This window comes from Podarcis vaucheri (genome assembly GCF_965113315.1).
Source record: "Podarcis vaucheri genome assembly, chromosome: 8".
Lineage (NCBI taxonomy): Eukaryota > Metazoa > Chordata > Lepidosauria > Squamata > Lacertidae > Podarcis > Podarcis vaucheri.
Genome location: NC_138766.1, coordinates 72,632,114 through 72,653,424, shown reverse-complemented (window position 1 = coordinate 72,653,424; position 21,311 = coordinate 72,632,114). Strand labels below are relative to the sequence as shown.

Here is a 21,311-nt window from a genome sequence, read left to right as displayed (position 1 = left end):
CTCTTGCAGAGGATCGGGGCTGCGCGTGCTCCCTCTCAAATTCTCTGAGGGGAACATCCCTAGCGCCCCATGGGGATTTACCTCCGAATAAACAGCCAGGGCAGGATCCCTGCCCGTGTTTGAGCTACTTCGGAGTAAACATCCTTCCTCCCCCCCCCCACTCCCGCTGCTTTTGTCTCCTTGAGTTCAAAGGGTCACCGAGCGGCCAGCAGCCCCGAGAGAAACTGAGGCGGCGGTTCAGTGCGCGGCCAGGACGAAGCCCGCTCAGTCTCCTCCTCCTCCGTCTGGGCGAGAGGCTGGGTCTCCCTCGCTCCCTCCCCGCCCAGGGAAGCCGCTTTCCTGCGAGAGAGAGAGAGAGAGCGGCTCGGCTCTCTAATGCGCAGATGCGCCGGCGGAGCCCCTCCTGCCCGCCGGAGGAGAGCGCTGCCCGAGACCGGAGAGCAGAGGAGGCCGGAGGCCGGCGGTCGTCGTCGTCGTCGTCGTCGCCTCAGCCGCCGCCTCAGCAGCCGCCTCAGCCGCCCATGGCTCCCACAGCAGCGGCGGGCTGAGCAGAGAGCGACGCGGGAGGGAGCAGCCAGGGGGCCGGCGGGGAGTCTTGGCCGGCGAGGCGGCGGCGGCGGCGGCGCTTGGGCCCTCCTCCGGCAGCGGGGCTTGTGGCCGCGGGGGCTCCCGACTCCGGCTCTTTCTTCTCGCTCTCCCCCCCGTGGCGGTGTTATGGCCCCTTGCTGGAGCGCCAAAGGGTCCCTTGCTTGGAGGTCAGCGCAGCTCCTGCTCCTCGTCGCCTCCTGCTGTGGTAGGTACCAGCCTCTGGGAGGAAGGAGAAGGGGGCGAGGAAGCCAGCCAGCCAGCCAGCCGGCTCCATTGCTTCCTTTGTCGCCCCCGTTGGCCTTATATTAAAGGGGCGCGAAGAGACAAAGCAGGCAGCCTTCATCTCTCCTTCCCCCGCCACCCCCCCCGTTTGCTTTTTAGGAAAAAGGCTTGATTTGTTTTTGTTTTCCTCTTCCCCTTCTTGGCTTACCCCCCCCCCTTTTCTTCCTCAACGCTGGGGTGGGGAGGTGAGTGAGAGGCGCCCACCCCCAAACAGCCCTTTTTTCATTCTGCTTATTTTTGTTCTTCGGGCATCAGTCTTGCCAGTTTTAAAGCAGCAGGGCTGAAGGCGACTACTTCTTCTTCCGCCAGGGTTTTGTTTTAAGCCGAGGGCTGGGACCTTAGCCCAGCTAGTCTGCCTGCCTCTTTGTTTTGTGTGTGTGACCCTCTCGCCCGCACGAAACAACGTGCCCCTTGGGGTGTTCATGTGTCTTGTTGTCAGGGCGTAGGATTGGGGCCGGTGGGAGAGAGGAAAAGAAGTTCACAGTGGAAATCTGTATATGCTCAAAGCCCGCTGGTTTAAAACAAGTGGGGCCCGACTGAACCATTTTCTTCCCAAATTTAGTTTTGTTCCACCCACGCCTATTGGGAAGAATGGAAGCTGCCTTTGGCCCGTCTAGTTCAGCAGTGTTTACACTGGCTGGCAGCAGTTCTCCAGGATTTCAGACAAGGGCTTTTCTCCCTGCCCTGCCCTGGAGATTCCAAGAACTGGACCTGGGACCTTCTGAATGCAGAACTTTACTAGTGGTCCAACCAGATGAGATGTGGTCCTTCAACACTTTTTAGTAGGCAGCTATATAAAATGTCAACATAAAAATGGTTATAGTTAATTGGAATGAAGCCCCGGCTCAACAGCATGTGCCTGAATGTCTGAATGATTTGTCCCTTCATTTGTCACCTTTCTTGGATGCCATTAGCACCACAACTAGGTTCATAACCAAAACATGCAGTTTCATAAAACTTGTAGCTAGAGTAACCCCAGATTTTGAAATTCCATTGGCCTTGTTTGTATTTTTATTAGGTGTTCTAGCCAACAATTTGCCTTGGAGTGCAAACAAATGATGGCCCTAAATTGTCAGGTTCCACTGCATACTTGATTTAAGTGGATTATGTGTATTTGACAGTGGAAGATATATTCATATGTCTTAATATTATTGAGCTCTACAGCAAAGGGAACTTAGTGGTGGCACCATAAGTTTCTTTGTACAAGGAGGGACCTACACTGTAATGTGCAACAATGCTCTAGGAAAAGCTTGCTTTTACAGTGGTACCTCGGGTTACATACGCTTCAGGTTACACACTCTGTTAACCCAGAAATATTACCTCGGGTTAAGAACTTTGCTTCAGGATGAGAACAGAAATCGCGGTGCAGCGGCAGCGGGAGGCCCCATTAGCTAAAGTTGTGGTTCAGGTTAAGAACAGTTTCAGGTTAAGAACAGACCTCCGGAACGAATTAAGTACGTAACCCGAGGTACCACTGTACTCTACTTAGACTACACGTAAAGAGATGGCAGTTCATGTAACTTGTTTGTATGTTGTCTAACAATTTGTGAGAGTTGCTGTGGTCCAACAAGTGAAGGCCTGGGTTCAGTTTCGTTTGGGGGATTGGCTTACAGGAGTAGTGTCAAGATGGTCATTCAAGGTTTTTCCAAATTGTGAAAGTTCTCTCCGATTTTTGTTCACCCACAGATCAGATGTAAGGGATTGTATGACTGAATAATATTAAGTTTATTTTAGATCTGGGCATGCTGGTTGCTGTCTGAAAGTAAAATCCAAGTTTGCCATTTCTCAATTCACATATTTCCTGAACAAAAGTGAAATTTTAATTGGTTGCTATAACAATCAATACATTAGTATTAATTGACTAAATAAATCATTTATACTACACTAGGTAGTATAAACTAGTCATTCATCTCACATGTCTTTCACACTATATAGTTATATCTGCTTACAGACAAGCTCATAATTAGGAAATTAATGAAGTTCTTCTTTTTCTGTACATATGCAAGGATGTAAAACAAAACGACTTGCTTGAAGAAAAGGGTCACAAACCAATACAAAGTTAGATGGCAACTAAGTGCCCAGAACTGTCAGAAGAAAGACTGCTAATTACAAAGCAAAAGTAGTGTTTCTCAATAAGTTGGAAATGTTCGTGATGTCTGGTTAATAGCTATAAATGGGTACAACATGTTGAAAGAGGAGTTGCTCACTCAGTGGGGTAGAGCTGCAGTTATAACCTCCCAGCAGCAGTACTGCTGTTGTGTACATGGATGGGTGAAGCACTGGTGAAGTTGGAACTGTATGGATGTGCTGGTGGAAGCATTTACCGTATTTTTCGCTCTATAACACGCACCTGACCATAACACGCACATCATTTTTAGAGGAGGAAAACAAGGGAAAAAACATTCTGAATGAAACAGTGGATGTATCATTTTTGTGCTTCATGCTGTGGCCACAGACATGTGATCTGATGGTGAATTTGGGCTGACCCAATGCAAAGATCCTGAGGATCCATGTGGATCCATGCTTTGTAACCACGTTTTTGCACCATTGCAGCCCCAGACAACAGTGGGTGCGTGATTTGGGGGGGCAGGCTGTAGCCATGGACATGCTATGTTCTCTGGTGGTGAATTTGGGGGTGACCCAATGCAAAGATCCTGAGGATCCATGTGGATCCATGCTTTTTAACCACATTTTTGCACCATTGCAGCCCCAGGCAACAGTGGGTGCATGATTTTGGGGGGGGCAGGCTGTAGCCATGGACATGCTATGTGCTCTGATGGTGAATTTGGGGTGACCCAGTGCAAAAATCCTGAGGATCCATGTGGATCCATGCTTTTTAACCACATTTTAAGTGGGGAGGGAAGGAAAAACACAGAAGGGCTAAGAATGCAGGAGTGGGGTATAACGGGAGAGAGAAAAGGAAGGCAAAAGTTTCCCCCACGCACCCACCCAAGCCAGCCAGCGCTCGCTCTCTCGCTCTCTCTCTCTCTCTCTCTCTCTCTCTCTTTCTCTCTCTCCCACCTGCATGTTTTCAGCAGCACCGGAGCACAGAGAGGAAGGAACGGAGCACAGAGAGGAAGGAACGACACTCTGCTTTCCCCTCTTCTTTCCTGGAGGGGAGGGGCTTTCCCTGCTCTTTGTTCCGTTTGAGCAAACACAGTAAGGAAACAGAGAGGGTGGGCAGTAAGACCCTGAGGCAGAATGCAGGAATGCACCCACTTCCTCTTTTCAGGTTTCCCTTTCAGGTTTCCCAGCTCCCTGAAGCGCGGTTTGATTTTTGCCCGATTTTTCGGCTCCAGGGACCACACATTCGCTGCATAACACGCACAGACATTTCCCCTTCCTTTTTAGGAGAAAAAATCTGCGTGTTATAGAGCGAAAAATACGGTAGTTCTGTCAATATGACTGTTCATACCCGACCTTGCTGCTGTCTTGCCCCTGTGGTGGTGATGCTGCTACCCAAAAGTTATAGTTGTTGTTGTTGTTGTTGTTGTTGTTGTTGTTGTTTTATTTATACCCTGCCCATCTTGGCGGCTCCCAACAGAATATTAAAAACATGATAAAACATCAAACATTAAAAACTTCCCTAAACAGGGTTGCCTTCAGATGTCTTCTAAAAGTCAGATAGTTGTTTATTTCTTTGACATCTGATGGGAGGATGTGCCACAGGGCAGGCACCACTACCAATAAGGCCCTCTTACTGGTTCTTTGCAACCTCACTTCTCGCAGTGAGGGAACCGCCAGAAGACCCTCAGACTAACTGTATGTGAGTAACTATTATTGCATGACCTTAAAAGTCAAGTTACTGTTCACTGCGACCCCCACCCCTCTTAGATAGAAAATTAGGCTTCAATTCAGTGTATTTGGTGTAAGACCATGGACTCAGGTTTAAGTGATAAGTAACTCATTTCCCCCTCCAAAAAGCATCATTTGCCTTTCAACACTTTCATAAGCCATACTTTACCAGATATTTGAGAAGGAAGGGTGCATTGTATATCTGCAAGTTGTGCTGTCCATTGTTTCTTAAACTTTGAGCAGCCTGGAGGAATGAGAATGTTGTATCTGTTTTCACACACTTGGTGTGGACGTGGTAGGTAACTCACTTGGGCTTTATCCATACCAGATTTAAACTGGTTTAATAGTAATTAGCTTTTCCAAGGGAACACTGATAATTATTCTCTGAGGGAGCAGGGAAGCACTAAAGATCTCAATTTACTTTAAACAATTTACCTCAGTTACTTTATTCCTTTTTCATGTGCAACCTAAGTTGAAGCAAGCAGTCTTATTGTAGCATACGTCCAAAATAGGTAATGGTAGTTTTCCTCTAAAATTACCCTGATAAATACTGACCACCTTATTTTGCAAACATCACGAAGATCATGTTGTCCCTGGCCTGCTGACTACATGAAGTACTGTTTCTTCCTATATAAAGGGAAATCCTGTCTCGATATTTAAAATACTTCTATAAGAAAAACAGAATAACACAGATCAATTTCGGTTCTGAACTTATGCTTACCAAAACAAGATGCATGACTTACTATGACTGTAAAGAAACAAGTATGCAATGTGATCACACTTAATGCAGAAAAGCCTGGCACCAGTAAGATCATATCCATTAAAACTTCTTATGTATAAAAGGCCTTAGGGATCTCCAAAATCCATAGGAAGCAAGACTTGTGTTAAATAGTATCGCTATTCATACCATTGGCTAAAGCTGTATATCTGTTCTCCACATTAAAGGAAACAGGAGCTTGGTTTTTAAGAAACCCACTGTTTTCCAGAGGGACATAAAGTAAAATACAATTATGTTCATAGACCTGGAAGCATTCCCATAGATCATTTTAGCCTCAGCAGGGCACAAACAAAAACATTTACTTTCTTGGTTATTGTTTTCTTAATCTGTTTGACCAGTATTTTTCTTGAATTGAAGTGCTTGGAACAGACAGACACAGCTCACCACATTTAAACTTAAGGAAGTGCTTTACATGTCTAGTCTCTGATAAAGTGCTTTTGTTAATATACAGAGGATGAAAAAATATAAAACATAAATATATGCAGGGAACTAAATCCAATGTTAACTGCAGGGAGTATGAGAGGAAGTTATGTTTGTGCAAATAGATTTATTACTCCAGCTGACCAGTTTTTCTGAGATAATTTTTAAGATTTAACACTAGCCTTTCTTTACAGTGGGTGGTGCCCAGTTAAATCATACTCAGAGTAACTTTGGTTTCAGAGTATGACTTTTTGAATATCTATTTATTGTTTTTGTATCCATACTGTATGTATGTGAAAGTGTGTAGATTATTCTCATCCATCCATTCATCTTATTTGTATGCCACCATAGTTAAAACCACGCTCAAAGCTGCTTGCAACATGAAAAAGATACATAATTACAAATATAACAAAAGTAGTCAAACAATAAATAAAACACATAAAAAGCCTACAACCAAACTGAACAGTTGCCACATAAATCATATTAAGGTCTAAAAATATATGTACAAAAGAGTAATATCATCAACAACAACAGTACCCCACAAACAATACCCCAGCCCAAGGGTCTGTTCAGCAGCCTCAGCTTTTTGATGAAGATCTAGTTGCGACCATGTGGAGCACCCGCATTAGTTAATTGGGTTTGCAAGACTATTAATATGGTGCTTGTTTTTAAACCTTCAGTGGAATTCACCTTTTAGCAATAGCTGTGCAATTATTAAAATTTTTCTCCTTTTTATTCAAGGAAAGCTTTTTTTAGCCTCTTACTGGGATCTCTTCTTAACTTCCACAGTGTGACCCTACTTAAACCCATGTTTTGATCATAATCCTCAGTGCATTATGTGAAAGTAAATATTATCAATTTCTATAGAAACAACATCCAAACAATACCTTTAGGAACTGGCCCATTCATAGCCTACATTTTAAACTTTGTATATAACTCGGTTCTGTGCATCTGTTAAGAGGCCACCCCATCACTGCAGCAGTGGGGAAATGGGCATGGGTGGCTTCTCAGGAGATTTTTCTTCTAAATATAAATAGCAAACTACGTATTTCCTGTTCTAATGAAATTCAGTGTGTAATTAGAGGCATTAACATAGGTTACAGTCTTAAAAGTCTAGCTCTTGAGTCACAGTCCTCAAAAGCTTTGATGCCCACAAGTGTAAGTGACATCAGCCACTTGGGAAGGAAGGAGCTGGAGAAAATGGCTGCTGTACCAGGGCAGCTTTGACCATGCCATCCAGTATGGCAGGGATTGCATAAAAAACCAGCTACAACCTCTGATGTTGTCCTGCATTATGGTGTTCTGTGCTAGTGACCCTGAAGCTGAATGATAGAAATACAATATGCAGGGCAGTATTAGAAATTCCCTGGCACGTTTTACTATTGGTGTGGGTCTAATTGTGACTATGTGGAGATTTCTGACATCGAGCCAGTTTAAAAAACGCTGCCTTGGTCCATCATTAATTCCATTTCCACTGTGTGTGTTTTTCCTTCTTGCATAGTGGGACTAGTAAATGGTTGTAAGAGCAAGCTACAGCCAAGCAGTGTAGCTGAGGTCATAGGATCAGAATTGTAGTGTTGGAAGCGACCCCAAGGCTCATCTAGTCTAGCACCCTGGCAAATAGACATTCTGTTGTGGTAGCCACAACCTAGGTTTAAGGTGGCGTTTGGCGCCTAGCTTATATATCTGAGTTTATAACACAGCTGCAGGGATATATGGCACAGCCTTTACACTGATTTCCTTAGTGCTCACTTTCCTCTCCCCTTTCACAGCACTTCTCTCACACAGTCTGTCCATTCAATAAGATCTGTAGATTAGGCCCTCCTGGTTGATCTAGTGCAGGGGTCTGCAACCTTTAAGACAAAAAGAGCCACTTGGACCGTTTCCGAAAAAGCAACAACAACTGGGAGCCTCAAAAACATTGCAACATTTAAAACAAATGTAACACTGCATATATTGTTTCTGGCCTTAATGCTATATATACAGGATCGTGCAGTCAGCTGTCAATCTCAAGAAAAAAGGACAAATTAATAGCTAATTAAAATATTTAATTTACAACCAGGTAACCAGGTTAATGGGACTTTTGCTCCTAAACCTCAGTGCTCAGTGTCTGCACATCAGGGCTGTAAGACGTCACCTTCATTTTCACACAGGCTTGCAAGCTGTCATCTGTGAGGCGTGATCGGTGTTTGTTTTTAATATAGTTCATGTTGGAGAAGACCTGCTCACATACATATGTGGAAGAGACCACAAGGGCCATCGAGTCCAACCCCCTGCCAAGCAGGAAACACCATCAGAGCACTCCTGAGATATGGTTGTCAAGCCTCTGCTTAAAGACCTCCAAATAGGAGACTCCACCACACTCCTTGGCAGCAATTCACCAAACTTTCACCAAACTTTCCCCTGCTTAAGTTTAAAAAGGGGCTTCAAGCAACTAAAAAGGGGCTTCAGGCAACTAACTCCACGTGGAATTCCACGCAACCGCGACTGCATAATCAATGCCACAAAATGCCAAAGTAAATTAACCAGGGCCCCAGTGAACCATAAATCATAATCAGTGCCTGATGTAAATAATAATTAATAATGAGGGCCCAATGTCATCCTCGTCATTATAAAAATAATCCCTCTCTTCGCACCGCCCAGCCTCCCAAGAAAAAAACCCCACTTCAAACGGTCACAAAGCACAAATTCCACGCGACCGCAACGTGCTATGCCCAATAACCAATGCCCCAAAATGCCATAGAAAATTAATCAGGGCCCCAGTGTACCATAAATCATAATCAGTGCCTGATGTAAATAATATATAATAATGAGGCATTCGTCATTATAAAAATACCTTTTTTGACACTTTTTATTATTTCTTTGTTTGACCCCTCAGAATTACTCCTCCTCATAGAAATAAACATTAAATTAACAAGTTACCTTTTTTTGAGTGTGTGTTCTTCACTCCCCTTCAAAACAGTGACCAGTGTATATGCCCCCTTTCAATGCAGCCTGCTTACAAAGGCGGGACGACAAAGACCAGCAATAAGCTGTTGCATAACGTTCCCCAAAAACTTTCCCCTGCTTAAGTTTAAAAAGGGGCTTCAGGCAACTAACTCCCACGTGGAATTTCCTATAGTAAGATGGCGGCCGCCTCAGAAGACCACATGGGCAGATAAGATGGCTGCTGGGACGATCCGGTTACCCAGCAACAGCACAGCTGATTCCGACGCTTTTGAAAGCAGCCGGCAAAGCAAGTGTTGGAGCTCCGAAGCCACAATGCTGCGCATGTGACCAAATAGCGAGGACCTACTTTGCTAGAGACAAGCCCCGACGCTACCACAAGCCTCCCTCTCTTCGCGCCGCCCAGCCTCCCAAGAAAAAACCCCCACCTCAAACAGTCACAAAGCATAAATCAGTAAACATAATAAACATAATAAACTTTTTTTGAGTGTGTGTTCTTCACTCCCCTTCAAAACAGTGACCAGTTTTGAACAGTGGCTTCAGGCAACTAACTCCTCCGCCTCCTCCGCTCACCTCGCCCCCGCCCCTCGCCTCCTTCCCTCGCGCCCTCCCCTCGCGCCCTCCCCTCGCCCCTTGCCTCCTTCCCTCGCGCCCACCCCTCGCCTCCTTCCCTCGCGCCCTCCCCTCGCGCCCTCCCCTCACCCCCGCCCCTCACCTCCTTCCCTCGCGCCCGCCCCTCGCCTCTTTCCCTCGCGCCCTCCCCTCGCGCCCGCCCCTCGCCTCCTTCCCTCGCGCCCTCCCCTCGCGCCTCCGCCCCGGAGCCGCAGCAAAGGCTTTAAAGAGCCGCATGCAGCTCTGGAGCCGCAGGTTGCCGACCCCCGATCTAGTGGCTGCAGGTGTACATCTTGCGGCAACAAAGAAGGTAGCCTTTTCTGTTGTGGTCCCCAATCTTTGGAATTCCCTTCTCCTCACCAAGTATGACAGACACCAGTCTTACTTGTGTTTCCGCTTCTATTAAAGATACTGATTTTAATGCCTTGCTTTTAGTGATGTGCTATTATCATTTCAAGCTGTGGTTGTATGATGATGTTTGTGTGCGCAAGGTATTTTTGTCTCCTTAGATGCTTGAAGTGTGGGTGAAGAGGGATTTAACAGATTGTGATTGTACCTATACTCACAGTGTAGCTATAGCTCTTGAATTCTACCATGTAAAATATTTATTTTCCTCCTTTCTGTGAATAGACTGTGCCCTTTGCAAGCGAATCAGACTCCCCGCCCCCTTCTAATTAAAAGATTTGAAAACCCTCCTTCATTCAATGAATGGAATGGCTTGTTCTTAAATATTTTTGGATAAGGGTGTGTTGATAGCTAAAGCATATGTAAAAAAAAAAAATTCACCTTTTTAGTGAACAGATCTTTGTTGATTGATTCTAGCAAAGTGCCTACAAGTAAAGGCATTGACTGGAAATTCAGCTACAGTTTCAGTGGTAGGGTTTTGTGATATTTGAGGCAGTAGGCCCCGAGCACAGATACTTGCATTAGTGAGGAAGAAACTTAGGTCATATTTTATTAGTTTACAAAATGTTAGCTGTGGAGAACAGGGGTCTTAAATGTTTTTAGGGTACCCAGGATTCCCATTGACTTCAACAGTTGTTCTCTGTGGATGAAAAATACAAGGCTATAAGTCTTTTAAAGTGCTCCTATAAAAATCTTAAAAATCTGTGTTATCTGTTAAAGTGCTCCTATAAAAATCTTAAAAATCTGTGTTATCTGTTACAAAGCTATAAAAAAATTTTTTTGAATGGCTTCATACCCTGAAAGCTGCTGAAATGGATTCTGTTGAATTAAGCCAGAAAACGTCCCCACTCCACCCCTGTTGACACCTCACTTGTCAAACTTGTTTTGATAAGTTGGTAGGCAGCTGAGAAGGGACTGAGACAGTGTCTCGGGGTTTTCTTTATTTGAAAAGAAGCTCTCAAATATTGGTATATTGATGGTAAATCAAATTCTTAAAAACTTTTGACTGTTTTTGCAAAACAGGAGTCCTTGAGACGCCTAAGAGGTGACATGATAGTAAATAAAATTATGCATGGCATGGAGAAAGCAGACAGAGAAAAAGTTTCTCATATAATACTAGAACTCATTGACATCCAATAAAGCTGAACGTTGGACAAAAGGAGGTATTTCATCACACAGCATATAGTTAAGCTATTGAATTTGCTCCCACAAGAGGCAGTGATGGCCACCAATTTGGATGGTTTTAGAAGAGGGTTTGACAAGTTCATGGAGATAAAGGCTATCGAAGGTGGCTGTGTTCTGCCTCTAGCATGCTTCTGAATACCATTTACTGGAAACTGTAGGAGGGGAGAGGGCTGTTCTGCTCAGCTCCTGTTTGCAGGCTTCCATCCATCTGTTATTTTATTTGTATTATGCTTTTCCATAGTTAAAACCATGCTCAAGGTGGATTACAACATGAAAAAAATTACATAATTTCAAACAATAAATAAAACACACAAAAATGCCAAATAAATCATAAGTTCTAAAAATAAAAAATACAAATGAATTAGTGTCTACAAAAACAACAGCAACACGCCCCCCTCAAACAATTCCCCAACCCGACAGTCTGTCCAGCAACCTCGGCTTTTGTAGCTTGAGTCAGTCAGGGTCCTGTCCTCCCAGGTCAGGTGGGAAAAGGCCTGCAAGGCAGGGAGCAGATGTTCCAGGACTCACAGCTAAGATGGCTTCCCACAAGCATCTGGTTAGCCATTGTGAGACAAGGTTGCTGGACTAGATAGGACAGGGGCCTGATCCAGCAGTGCTACTCTTCTGTTCTTCTCTTTCATTTTGTCTTGGTTTTCTTAAATCAACAACTTAAGAGTGGTTCTCAACCAGTTCTTAACTTACTTAATGACATACCTTTTTTCACGCACCACTATAGACTCCTTTCCAGTGTAGGAACAGAAATGTGAACTGTTGTAAATACCGATTGTAAATGTATATAAGGAGTTAACAGGAATAAAAATATTAAATTACTTCTGTTGACAAATGTAGAGATTGCTTGATGACAGAATAAGGCCAAATTATCCGGCAAGTAAAAATTGCATAGCCAGGATGAAGAGTTAACTCAATAGCAGGAAAAAATGAAACTAGAGTGGCTCAGGAAAGTTTTGGTGATACAAAGGATTTCAAGGAGGTGGCTTAATGCTATTTATAGAGGAAGGCAGTTCCATGGCAAAAGAGAATAAAGACAGTTGATTCATATCAAATTAACTTGCACAAAGCAGAGAATGTGGGAGACATAGAATAAGGGAAAACATAGGACCGATTTCACAGGCCTGCTCCTAAAGGGAAGCCTCTTTGTGCTCCCACTGACTTCCAGTTCCCATACTAGTGTAAACATAATTAATATTCTGTACATTGTTGTCTCTTTAAGAGGTTGTTAGTGTATAGAATTAGTGATTTGCCTCTGTCTCTTTCCTTTCTTGTGGTTGAAGAACTCCTTCTAGTCTATCCTCCTTGCAGATTGAGAGCCACTGCCACCCACTCACCTTCAAAGAAGTCCCAGCTTTTCCTTGTTAGAGAGAACAAGCTGTGATTAGTATCGAGGACATGGACAAAAATAGAGCTAAACTAGAAGCAGGAAAACACTTTTCATTTTTGTGCAGTTTGCTTTTCAGGGTGTATGGACCGTAGTTCCCAGTTTAATACTAAGTGGGAAAGAAGCAGTCTGGCAGACAACGTTTCAGCTACAGACATCCTTGTACTAGCAGAACTGGATGCCAGCATAGGCACTCTGAAGTGTACAAGTGGTGCCTCATTAAGAGTATAATAGTGAATTGGTCAAAAGAGATATGATAAGAAAGATTAAAAGCTTGAAGGATTAGAACTTGACTTTCGTTGGAAGACAAAACATAGTTCAAAGACATAATGAGAGAGGTGTCATGAATATAGCAATAAAGGAACTAGGTGTTAGCCAAGGCATTCTATATTGAACTGAGTGAAGTGGGACAAGGGGAGGAACAAGATATAGCAATACTTTAGAGAATGGCCTAAGGGTACATTATGATATTACATTGCCAAAGGACAGTGTCTGGGATTCTGTTGTGAACTTTTTCTCAAAGCAACAATAGAATAGAATAGAATAGAATAGAATAGAATAGAATAGAATAGCTCTGTAAGTCTCATAGGATGTTTTCCTCCTCTACCCATTCCCCATCTGACATAATATTGGAGTCCAGTTTCCATCTTTACGAGACAAAGAGATCAGCCAGAATGTATCTGATTCCACCAGGGAACTTGTTTTAGATTGTACTTGACCATTGCATATGATTAATTATTATACGGTATGGTATGCTGGAAGTGACAGATGCATAGATACAATTCAACATATTGAGCAAACATATTTTAAGTGATTATAGCTGTGTATAGTGTATTTAGCACTTGCGGGATGTTTTCAATATTATGGCAGATGGTAGTAAATTCAAAGGTAGCAAATTTCTAACAAGCATAGACTTTGAACTGAACTATTAAGAATTGGATTTAAGGGATTATTGAAGACTCCAACTTAGCTATGTATTTATTTCATGGCTTATTTAGTAAGTTGTAGACTGGGAACTTGGAAAAAAAATCACAGTAGCTGATTTTAATTTTATTCATAAGCTACAATCTTCAAAATGGGAAATCAATCAAAGGTTAAGTGAGGATGTCTGTTCTGACATTCTTTTTGTTCAACTATTATATTAATTTATTTGCCAAGTTTAATTTTTTTTACTGTCAATCTAAGATGGCAAAAATCCTTTTTAGTATATATGGTATGTATTATGAATAATAGAATAATTCTGTTCAAGACTTGCTTGACCATGAAATGACTGAGGGCCCCACATTTATTGGATCATACAAGAAAAAGAATGATGTATTTTGAGACCTGCTGTACAGAGAACTTGACTTGGATTTGACACAGGTCCATTGTGGCTTACTAAATTTGAACCCAATTAAGTTTATAAAGTGCAGGGGAAAACTAAAGTACTATACAGTATAAATGTTTACTACTAGTAGTAATTGCTGCAGCTTGAATATGAGCATAAATAGCTTTTTTAAAAAAAATCATTAGGAACCGTCTGTCAGTGAATTATTGCCAGAATAATCAAAAACACTTAAGAACTTTCATATAAAACACAGCTGCTGACGCAGGGTCAGCAGCTGACTCAGCAGCTAGTGGTAGTCTAGCTTAGCCACCATCCTGATCTCATGAAGTGTATTTCTGGTAACTGTATTCAGAGAATGCTGAACTAGATGACGCATCAGCGTGATGCAGTGTGGCAATTCTTGTGTTATTATGATACATTTTGCAGAGAAAAGAGACTTCAATTTGGCAAGATAAAATCAGTGATTGGTATCCAGTTGTGGTATCCACTGGCAGGAAGCATCTTTCAATGGAATGGGAGGGGGGGAGACACATTTCAGCAACTCTAAGCAATTTGCAATATAATGACATGTATAAAACTGTTACCTATATAAAAACAATTAAAAACAACTGCAATAAAAACTAATTTAAAAAACTATAAATATAGAAATAGTTTTAAAACAACAATACTTACATAAAAACAATTCAAATCCAGGACAGCTGCCAACTAGGATAAAGATTTTAGAAGACTTATTGAAAAGCAGATGCTTCAACCAGTAGATGAGACACCATAAGATACAGCCGTATGATTTTAACATCACAATGCATAATCTGTCTCTCTGAAGGAAAGAAAAATCAATAGGAAAAGACTGGACTCTTCTGTAGAACCACTTCACATTTGTGTGAAAAATTAACTTGTTCCATCCTTTCAGTGTTTTGCTTTGCCCACTAAAAAATTCTTGCAGTGGAGAGATCTATGTATGGTGTGTATGCAACAGAGGGAAGGAATGAGAATTTATGAATGTGGTCTGTGAGAGAGAAGGAGAGAGACATATTTGCAGTGTGCGTGTTTCTGTGAGTGGTTGTGAGATGCATGAGTGTCTGCATGTGTGCAAGAGACAGAGTGTGATATGGGGACTGTACTTTGAAGTGTAATGGCAATGAAAATCTGTATTTTAAAAAAGTAAAATTTCTTTAGCTTCAAAAAGCTGTTGCATAATGGTAGTTCATCCATCTAGTCTTTAGTCATTGTCTATAGTTGCTAATTAGAATAAATGCTGTGTTCAGGAATATACATACTCAATACATAAAACTCTGGAGCCTTTTAAAGTTGTCTGTTAAGAAAATAATTCCCGTGGAAAACCTACTTCCCAGAGGTTTGGGAGGAACATAACAGACTGTTCCAGTACAACATGAACATTTATTTTATTCATAAAATGTTGCATTCACATGTCACAGTAAACCATGGTTTAGCAAAACGTTCAGGAGCAGGAAGGATCTGTAGCAAACCTCAGACTCGTGAACGCTCAGCTCCCTCCACTTCCTGTACAGATGGGAGGAAGTCTTCAGCAGTGTTTACTTTTAGTTTCACTCACTTGGGCTTTCTTTGTCATGTGGAACAGGGTTCATAGGTTATCCCTCACAATACCTAATTTCAGTTTTGGAAACTGGCTATAGCTAGGAATAAACCACCGTAGACAAGGTGAGATTCAGCAAAACTGAAATTCACTTCTGCTGAAGTTGTCATCCTGGAATAGGGGAGTGGAAGTGTATGTGCATGTGAGCTTGAGACATGCTGTGGCTTGTTCTTGCTTGTCCACATCTCAGTAAGCCATGGTTTAGCATAACATGAACATGACCACCACTATAGCTTACATAGCATTTGGCAGCATACAAGGTGTTAGTCAGTATCTGTACAGTTCCAAACTGCTTTCTGAGCCTCACATTACTTTCCCTATTGGTCACTCTCTGTAGCCTTTCCAATGGTCCAATCCTTCGGGGGTCAAAATGCCAGCTGGCTAGCCCCCAGCTGGATCATGCCCTTCCAGCCGTGACGAACCCCCGACCTCTGGTGCAACGTAAATCAGCGACTCAGACTTCAAAGCCTGAGCACACTATATCGGCAGAGCATACTGCACAAACAGAAGAGGCAAGAGGCAAAAGGCTTGTGGAAACATACTAACAAGCTATGGATTTATTAAGCATAAATCAGGACAAAATAAATATGTCATCTCTCTTTCCGTTTCCTCAGAGAGAGAGGCAAAAGCAAAAGCTATACACAACGGAAGTTCCCAGCAAACTGTTTTGGAATGTAAACAGACATGTGACACGTAACTGTTCCATGTCTGCAACTAAAGGTGGAATGGAAATTTCCAACAGTTGTATGTGTGCTACCTTAAACACATCTGAATACATCTATACAATACTTATCAAATTACTTAGGAAAAGCAGTGAAAAACTTGTTGCTGAGAACTAGAAATTCATCTTCAGAAACTAGCTATACAAAGTCAGATGCTCATACTTCTGCTTTGATTCTTGGAGAATGCTTTGAAGTAGCTGATAAAGGAATGCCTAGAGGAAGCTGTGCAGTCTAGTCTTCTTGGGACACAGCAAACTAAAGTAATCAAAACTTGCTGATTTGATTCCAGATGATGAATCCTCTCTCACCACACACACATTTAAGAATAAAAACTCTCAGAACTCTTAACTGATTAGCAGTTTTTAAAAGTGACTCTTGCTGATAGCATGTTTTTCAACTGCAAGCTTGACAAATACTATTTTTTTGTATTCTTTACATTAATTAGCTATTTATTGATTTTCATAATGGTAAGTAAAATACAAGGGAAAATAAATTAAAGCCTTGCAAATATACGCGGGTGGTGCTGTGGGTTAAACCACAGAGCCTAGGGCTTGCCGATCAGAAGGTTGGTGGTTCGAATCCCTGTGACGTGAGCTCCTGTTGCTCGGTCCTTGCTCCTGCCAACCTAGCAGTTTGAAAGCATGAAGTGCAAGTAGATAAATAGGTACTGCTCCTGCGGGAAGGTAAACGGCGTTTCCGTGCGCTGCTCTGGTTCACCAGAAGCGGCTTAGTCATGCTGGCCACATGACCTGGAAGCTGTACGCCGGCTCCCTTGGCCAGTAAAGCGAGATGAGTGCCGCAACCCTAGAGTCGTCCGCAACTGGACCTAACGGTCAGGGGTCCCTTTACTTTTACCTTTAAATACACAAAGGGAAGGGGGTACAATATCATCGCAACAACAAAAACAACAAGGTTGCAACTATAACAAAATAATAAAAATGTCCAGGAGATGGAAAAAAACAGTTTTAAGTTTCCAATGTTTCCAAATACAATTCTGTCTTACACAGAGTCAGTCCATTAGTCCATCTAGTTCCCAGTCTTATTTGGCCTACTGCCCCCTTTTCAGAAAAAACCGGTCAGGGCTCCCCTGGAAGATGAAACATGTGCGAACAGTTTTTCAAAACTATACTTTCACTTCCCCCTTATTTTTATTCAATGCCCCCTATTGCACCTGAGGATACTACTGCCCCCTGAAATGTTTCAGTGCCCCCCCCCCAGGAGGCAGTATCATCCACTTTGGGAAACACTGATCTAATTCAACATTGTGTACATTGACTAGCTGTGGCTCTCAAGGATTTCTGATAGGGTTTACTTCCAGCCGTAATGGGAGATGCTGGGGCAAATTACACCTAGACCCTGCTCCATGCAAAGCTCTACTACTGAGCTACAGTCGAACCCTGATATTATTCCAGATAAAACATCTGGCCAGTGTGGCTCATGAGGATTTTCTTTTAAACAGTTGTTTTAGCAAACCTATTTCAAGCAAACCTACCAGTAAAGCAGAGTCTGTAGTATTCTTAATAAAATATGTAGTTTTGTTCAGTTCTTTTCACAAGCAAGTAATAGATCAAACATCAAGTAACTTCAAACAAGTATTAGATCAGTTTTGTTTAGAATAAAACTCATAGGTTTTTTCTTTTAAAATTGTGTAATGCAGATTTTTATAGAATTTAAAATGTTTGAAGTAGATATTGCCCTCATAATGGGCAGCTGTATACACTTCAACAACAAAATTCATTTTTAGATTTTTTTGTTTTGTCTAGGATTCTTGAATGTACAAGTTTCTGTGGGAAAATGTCCCTAATGCATTAATTCTATAATATGAGGAATAGATTCTGACTTCGGTTTATGATTTGGGAGACAAGGAAAATTGTGGGTGGTATGAGAGAATGCCGATACAGTGGTACTTCGGGTTACAAACGCTTTGGGTTAGAAACCCCGCTAACCCCGAAGTAGTACCTCTGGTTAAGAACTTGACTCCAGGATGAGAACGGATATCGTACGGCAGCGGGAGGCCCCATTAGCGAAAGCGCCCCTCAGGTTAAGAATGGACCCCCGGAATGAATTAAGTTCGTAACCTGAGGTACCACTGTATTGTCATGACTACATTTGTTAGTACTTCCTTCTGCACTTCCAGTTTAATGCTAAAACACAATGCCAGCACAAGCATAGGAAGCTGGCAAGCCCTTCCTGAGCTGCTCAGCTTTGCTGCTGAAGAAAAGCTTAGTGAACTGAGCTAGAAATATATACGTTGCTACACTTTCTATGCCTTTTTGAAACCAGTGGCAGTTCCTGAATTGGAACAACCTGGCCATGATAACTTACGCATTGGTAACCTCAAGTTTGAATTATTGCTCTGTGCCCTGTATGGGGCTTCCATTGACATTGGTCCAGGATCTGTAGCTGGTGCAGAACTTAGTGGCTAGGCTGACTGGAGCATCCAGCCACAAGGATATGATGCCATAGCTTAACGCATTGGACTGTCATAGCACTTGTTACTGAGTCAAGTAGCAACCAAAGGCAGGACCTTCTCTATAGTGGCTCCCAGTCTTTGGAATCATCTCCCTCCTAGATGCCAGACAGGTACCAATACCTCACTGAAGACTTATTTTACTCAAGTATTTGCAACGTCTATTGTCTAGCTTTTAGTATTTCTGGTTTTCTAAATTTTCTGGTTTAATTTATATTGGTGTTTATGGTGATGGTTGTAAACTACCTTGAAATTTTCAATGAAGAGTGATAGATAAATATGCCAATAGATTATTGTCAACAGTCTACTTGGAACAAATATTTTCCAGCTGTGCTGTTCGATTTTGGCAGACATTCTCTTCTAAAAATTCACAATTGCTACTTCTGAAAGTAGTTTACTAAGAAATGTGTATCTGGGATTTATTTGGTTTCTTTCTGGCTTATGCTAATTTTATTTGAACAGATTTCTGAATCCTTGTTTCTATTTAATAATAGTATAAATAGTGGTACCCATTTTGTACCCAGTAGAAGTTTTATGAATTTGTTTCCTGATGTTGGTTTGTGATATTGTCTATAAGTCTGCTATTTTTTGGTAGTTGATGTTTGCAGTGGTTTCACTTTCACACTGCACTTAATTTGCTTGACATCCTTCTGATGATTTACCAACATGTATGAATTATGAAAGTTTTCTAGTCTAATATCCTTGTCTTTAATCTGCAATATAAATAAGTTCATGCAAGCCAAAAATCATGTCACATTCTCCAACAATGATATTACATAAGATTATTTTATTTCTAGATCTCTTTTGGCATTAGTACTTATTTAGTGTAATTCCTTTGCTGAATTTTAGCTCTAGATTATTCTTCTAAATGCAGTGGTTTGTTTCTGTCTAAAAGCCCCCCTGTTGGCACATTTCCTGTCCTATTTTTATATTGGATTCTGTCCATTAGATGTAATCAACCAAGTTGTGCATTGCAGGTATTAAAATGTGTGTCGGTAGTTGGAACGCTCTTGCCATAAAATTCATAATTTTTATGGAAAATACATCTTTTTTATGAATCAGCCAAGTAATTTTTTTTGCAAGTGTTCCAAGTATAGTCGCATACTTATTTGGAGTGAAGTCTGTCAGAATAAAGGTGGGTCAAAACAGTTTTGTTTGTTAAGAAAAAAAGTTAGGTATAATGGAAAATCGACAGTACCAGTTTACTACCTTATTTAGATCTGTAGGTGACCTCACTTCTTTCTGAGACTCAAAAAGTCTTGTTTGTCTCTTGTGTATCAGCAACTGTGTGAAATACAGAAACTGTAACACAATGTTCGTGGTAGTTGCTTTAGGCAAATTTCTGTGTTCACTTCCAAGTAGCCCTTAAATGTGGGAGACCCTTCTGTAATTAGGAATAGTGAGAAGTGAAATATTGTGTGTGGGTCGCCCCATTATAGGCCCTCTTCTGCCTGATAGCACATGGGACACACAACCTGTTCAGCTTTTAGTGAATAAACAATGAGAGGGAAGGAAAGCATCCCCTAAAAGTGTCAGTCCTGATTACTGGTTCTACTATCAGAACACACTAAGGTAAGGGAATCTGGCTCTGCTTTTTACAGCAGAAAAGAGCAGGAGAAGCATGAGTTCTCTGGGAGGGATCCTGGAAATTACAAGTGGGTTAGCGTAATGTCTGTCTGTAGAAAACTGGTAGAAAGTATCATTAAATGACCGAGCAGTTGGTTAGAGCGTGGTGCTGACAATGCCAAGGTTGCAGGTTTGATCCCCGTGTGGGACAGCTGCATATCCCTGCATTGCAGAGGGTTGAACTAGATGACCCTCAGGGTCCCTTCCAGCTCTACACTCCTATGATTCCATGGTTGTGTGGTAACATTCCAAAAGATAAATGATGGATGGAAATTGTGTCCTGGGGCACACTGCACTCCACACAGTAAAAGGGGATCTTCAAAGATTATGTCTGGGAGTCTTATTGAGTTGTTATTATTACAGGCAGTGTGATGTAGTGGTTAAAGAGTTGGACTAAGTCCTGGGAGACCAGGGTTCATATCCACACAGAGCCGTGAGCCTCACTGGGTGACCAGTTCATCTCTCAGCCTAGCCTATGTATTTTTTGATTATTATTTATGCTGATGGTCCACCAAAGTCTCAGGCTCGTATTAAGACAAAGGAATATATGAAATAAAAATTATTAAATATTTAAACAAAAATATGCAGAATAAAATGCAGCTTGAACAAGTGGAAGATAAGAACTGGAATTACTGAGGCTGCAATTCTGTGCAGAGTAACTTTGGGGGTACTCATCACCAGTGCTGTTTTTCTACAAAAAGAGGTGCTGGAACTCACCATGAACGTGTTCTCTTATAGTGACCATGGGACCCACCTCAGGTGCTAGAACCAAGTTCTAGGTAACTGCATATGTATTGGTTACCACCATATTAAGTGATTTAATACTACTTTTCTACATAGCAAATGCTGCATGTTTGCTGGCCCTGTAATAAAGTACATTGTGGTTGTTTCACTGTGCTGGAGGGGGCCTTTTTGGTTACTGAGGTTCTGCCCACCCCCTTCTGTTATCTTTATTTAACTCACTCTGCTAACCTCTGTTATTAGATGGGAGGGGAACAGAATTAGAAAAAGTCTTGAAGAGAACTGGAAGAAGAAACTACTGGACTAATACATCTTAATTCCCTTAAAATCTTTTAGGAGGTAATCAAGCTCTGAAGCTGCCTAGGTTCTCCATTTAGCTTGCTCACTGTGTGACAAAGAAGCC

At 42.0% G+C, this 21,311-nt stretch overlaps 1 protein-coding gene across 1 annotated transcript in view; it reads left to right on the top strand.

Moving 5' to 3' along the window:
• Positions 1-298: 298 nt before the first annotated feature.
• The window catches only part of LRP12 (LDL receptor related protein 12), a 35,759-nt gene continuing 14,746 nt past the window's right edge, over positions 299-21,311 (top strand). The window contains exon 1 of the mRNA XM_082235581.1: positions 299-793. Coding sequence (XP_082091707.1) covers positions 376-793 — 418 coding nt within the window. The 5' untranslated portion in view covers positions 299-375. The remainder of the gene's footprint in view (positions 794-21,311) is intronic.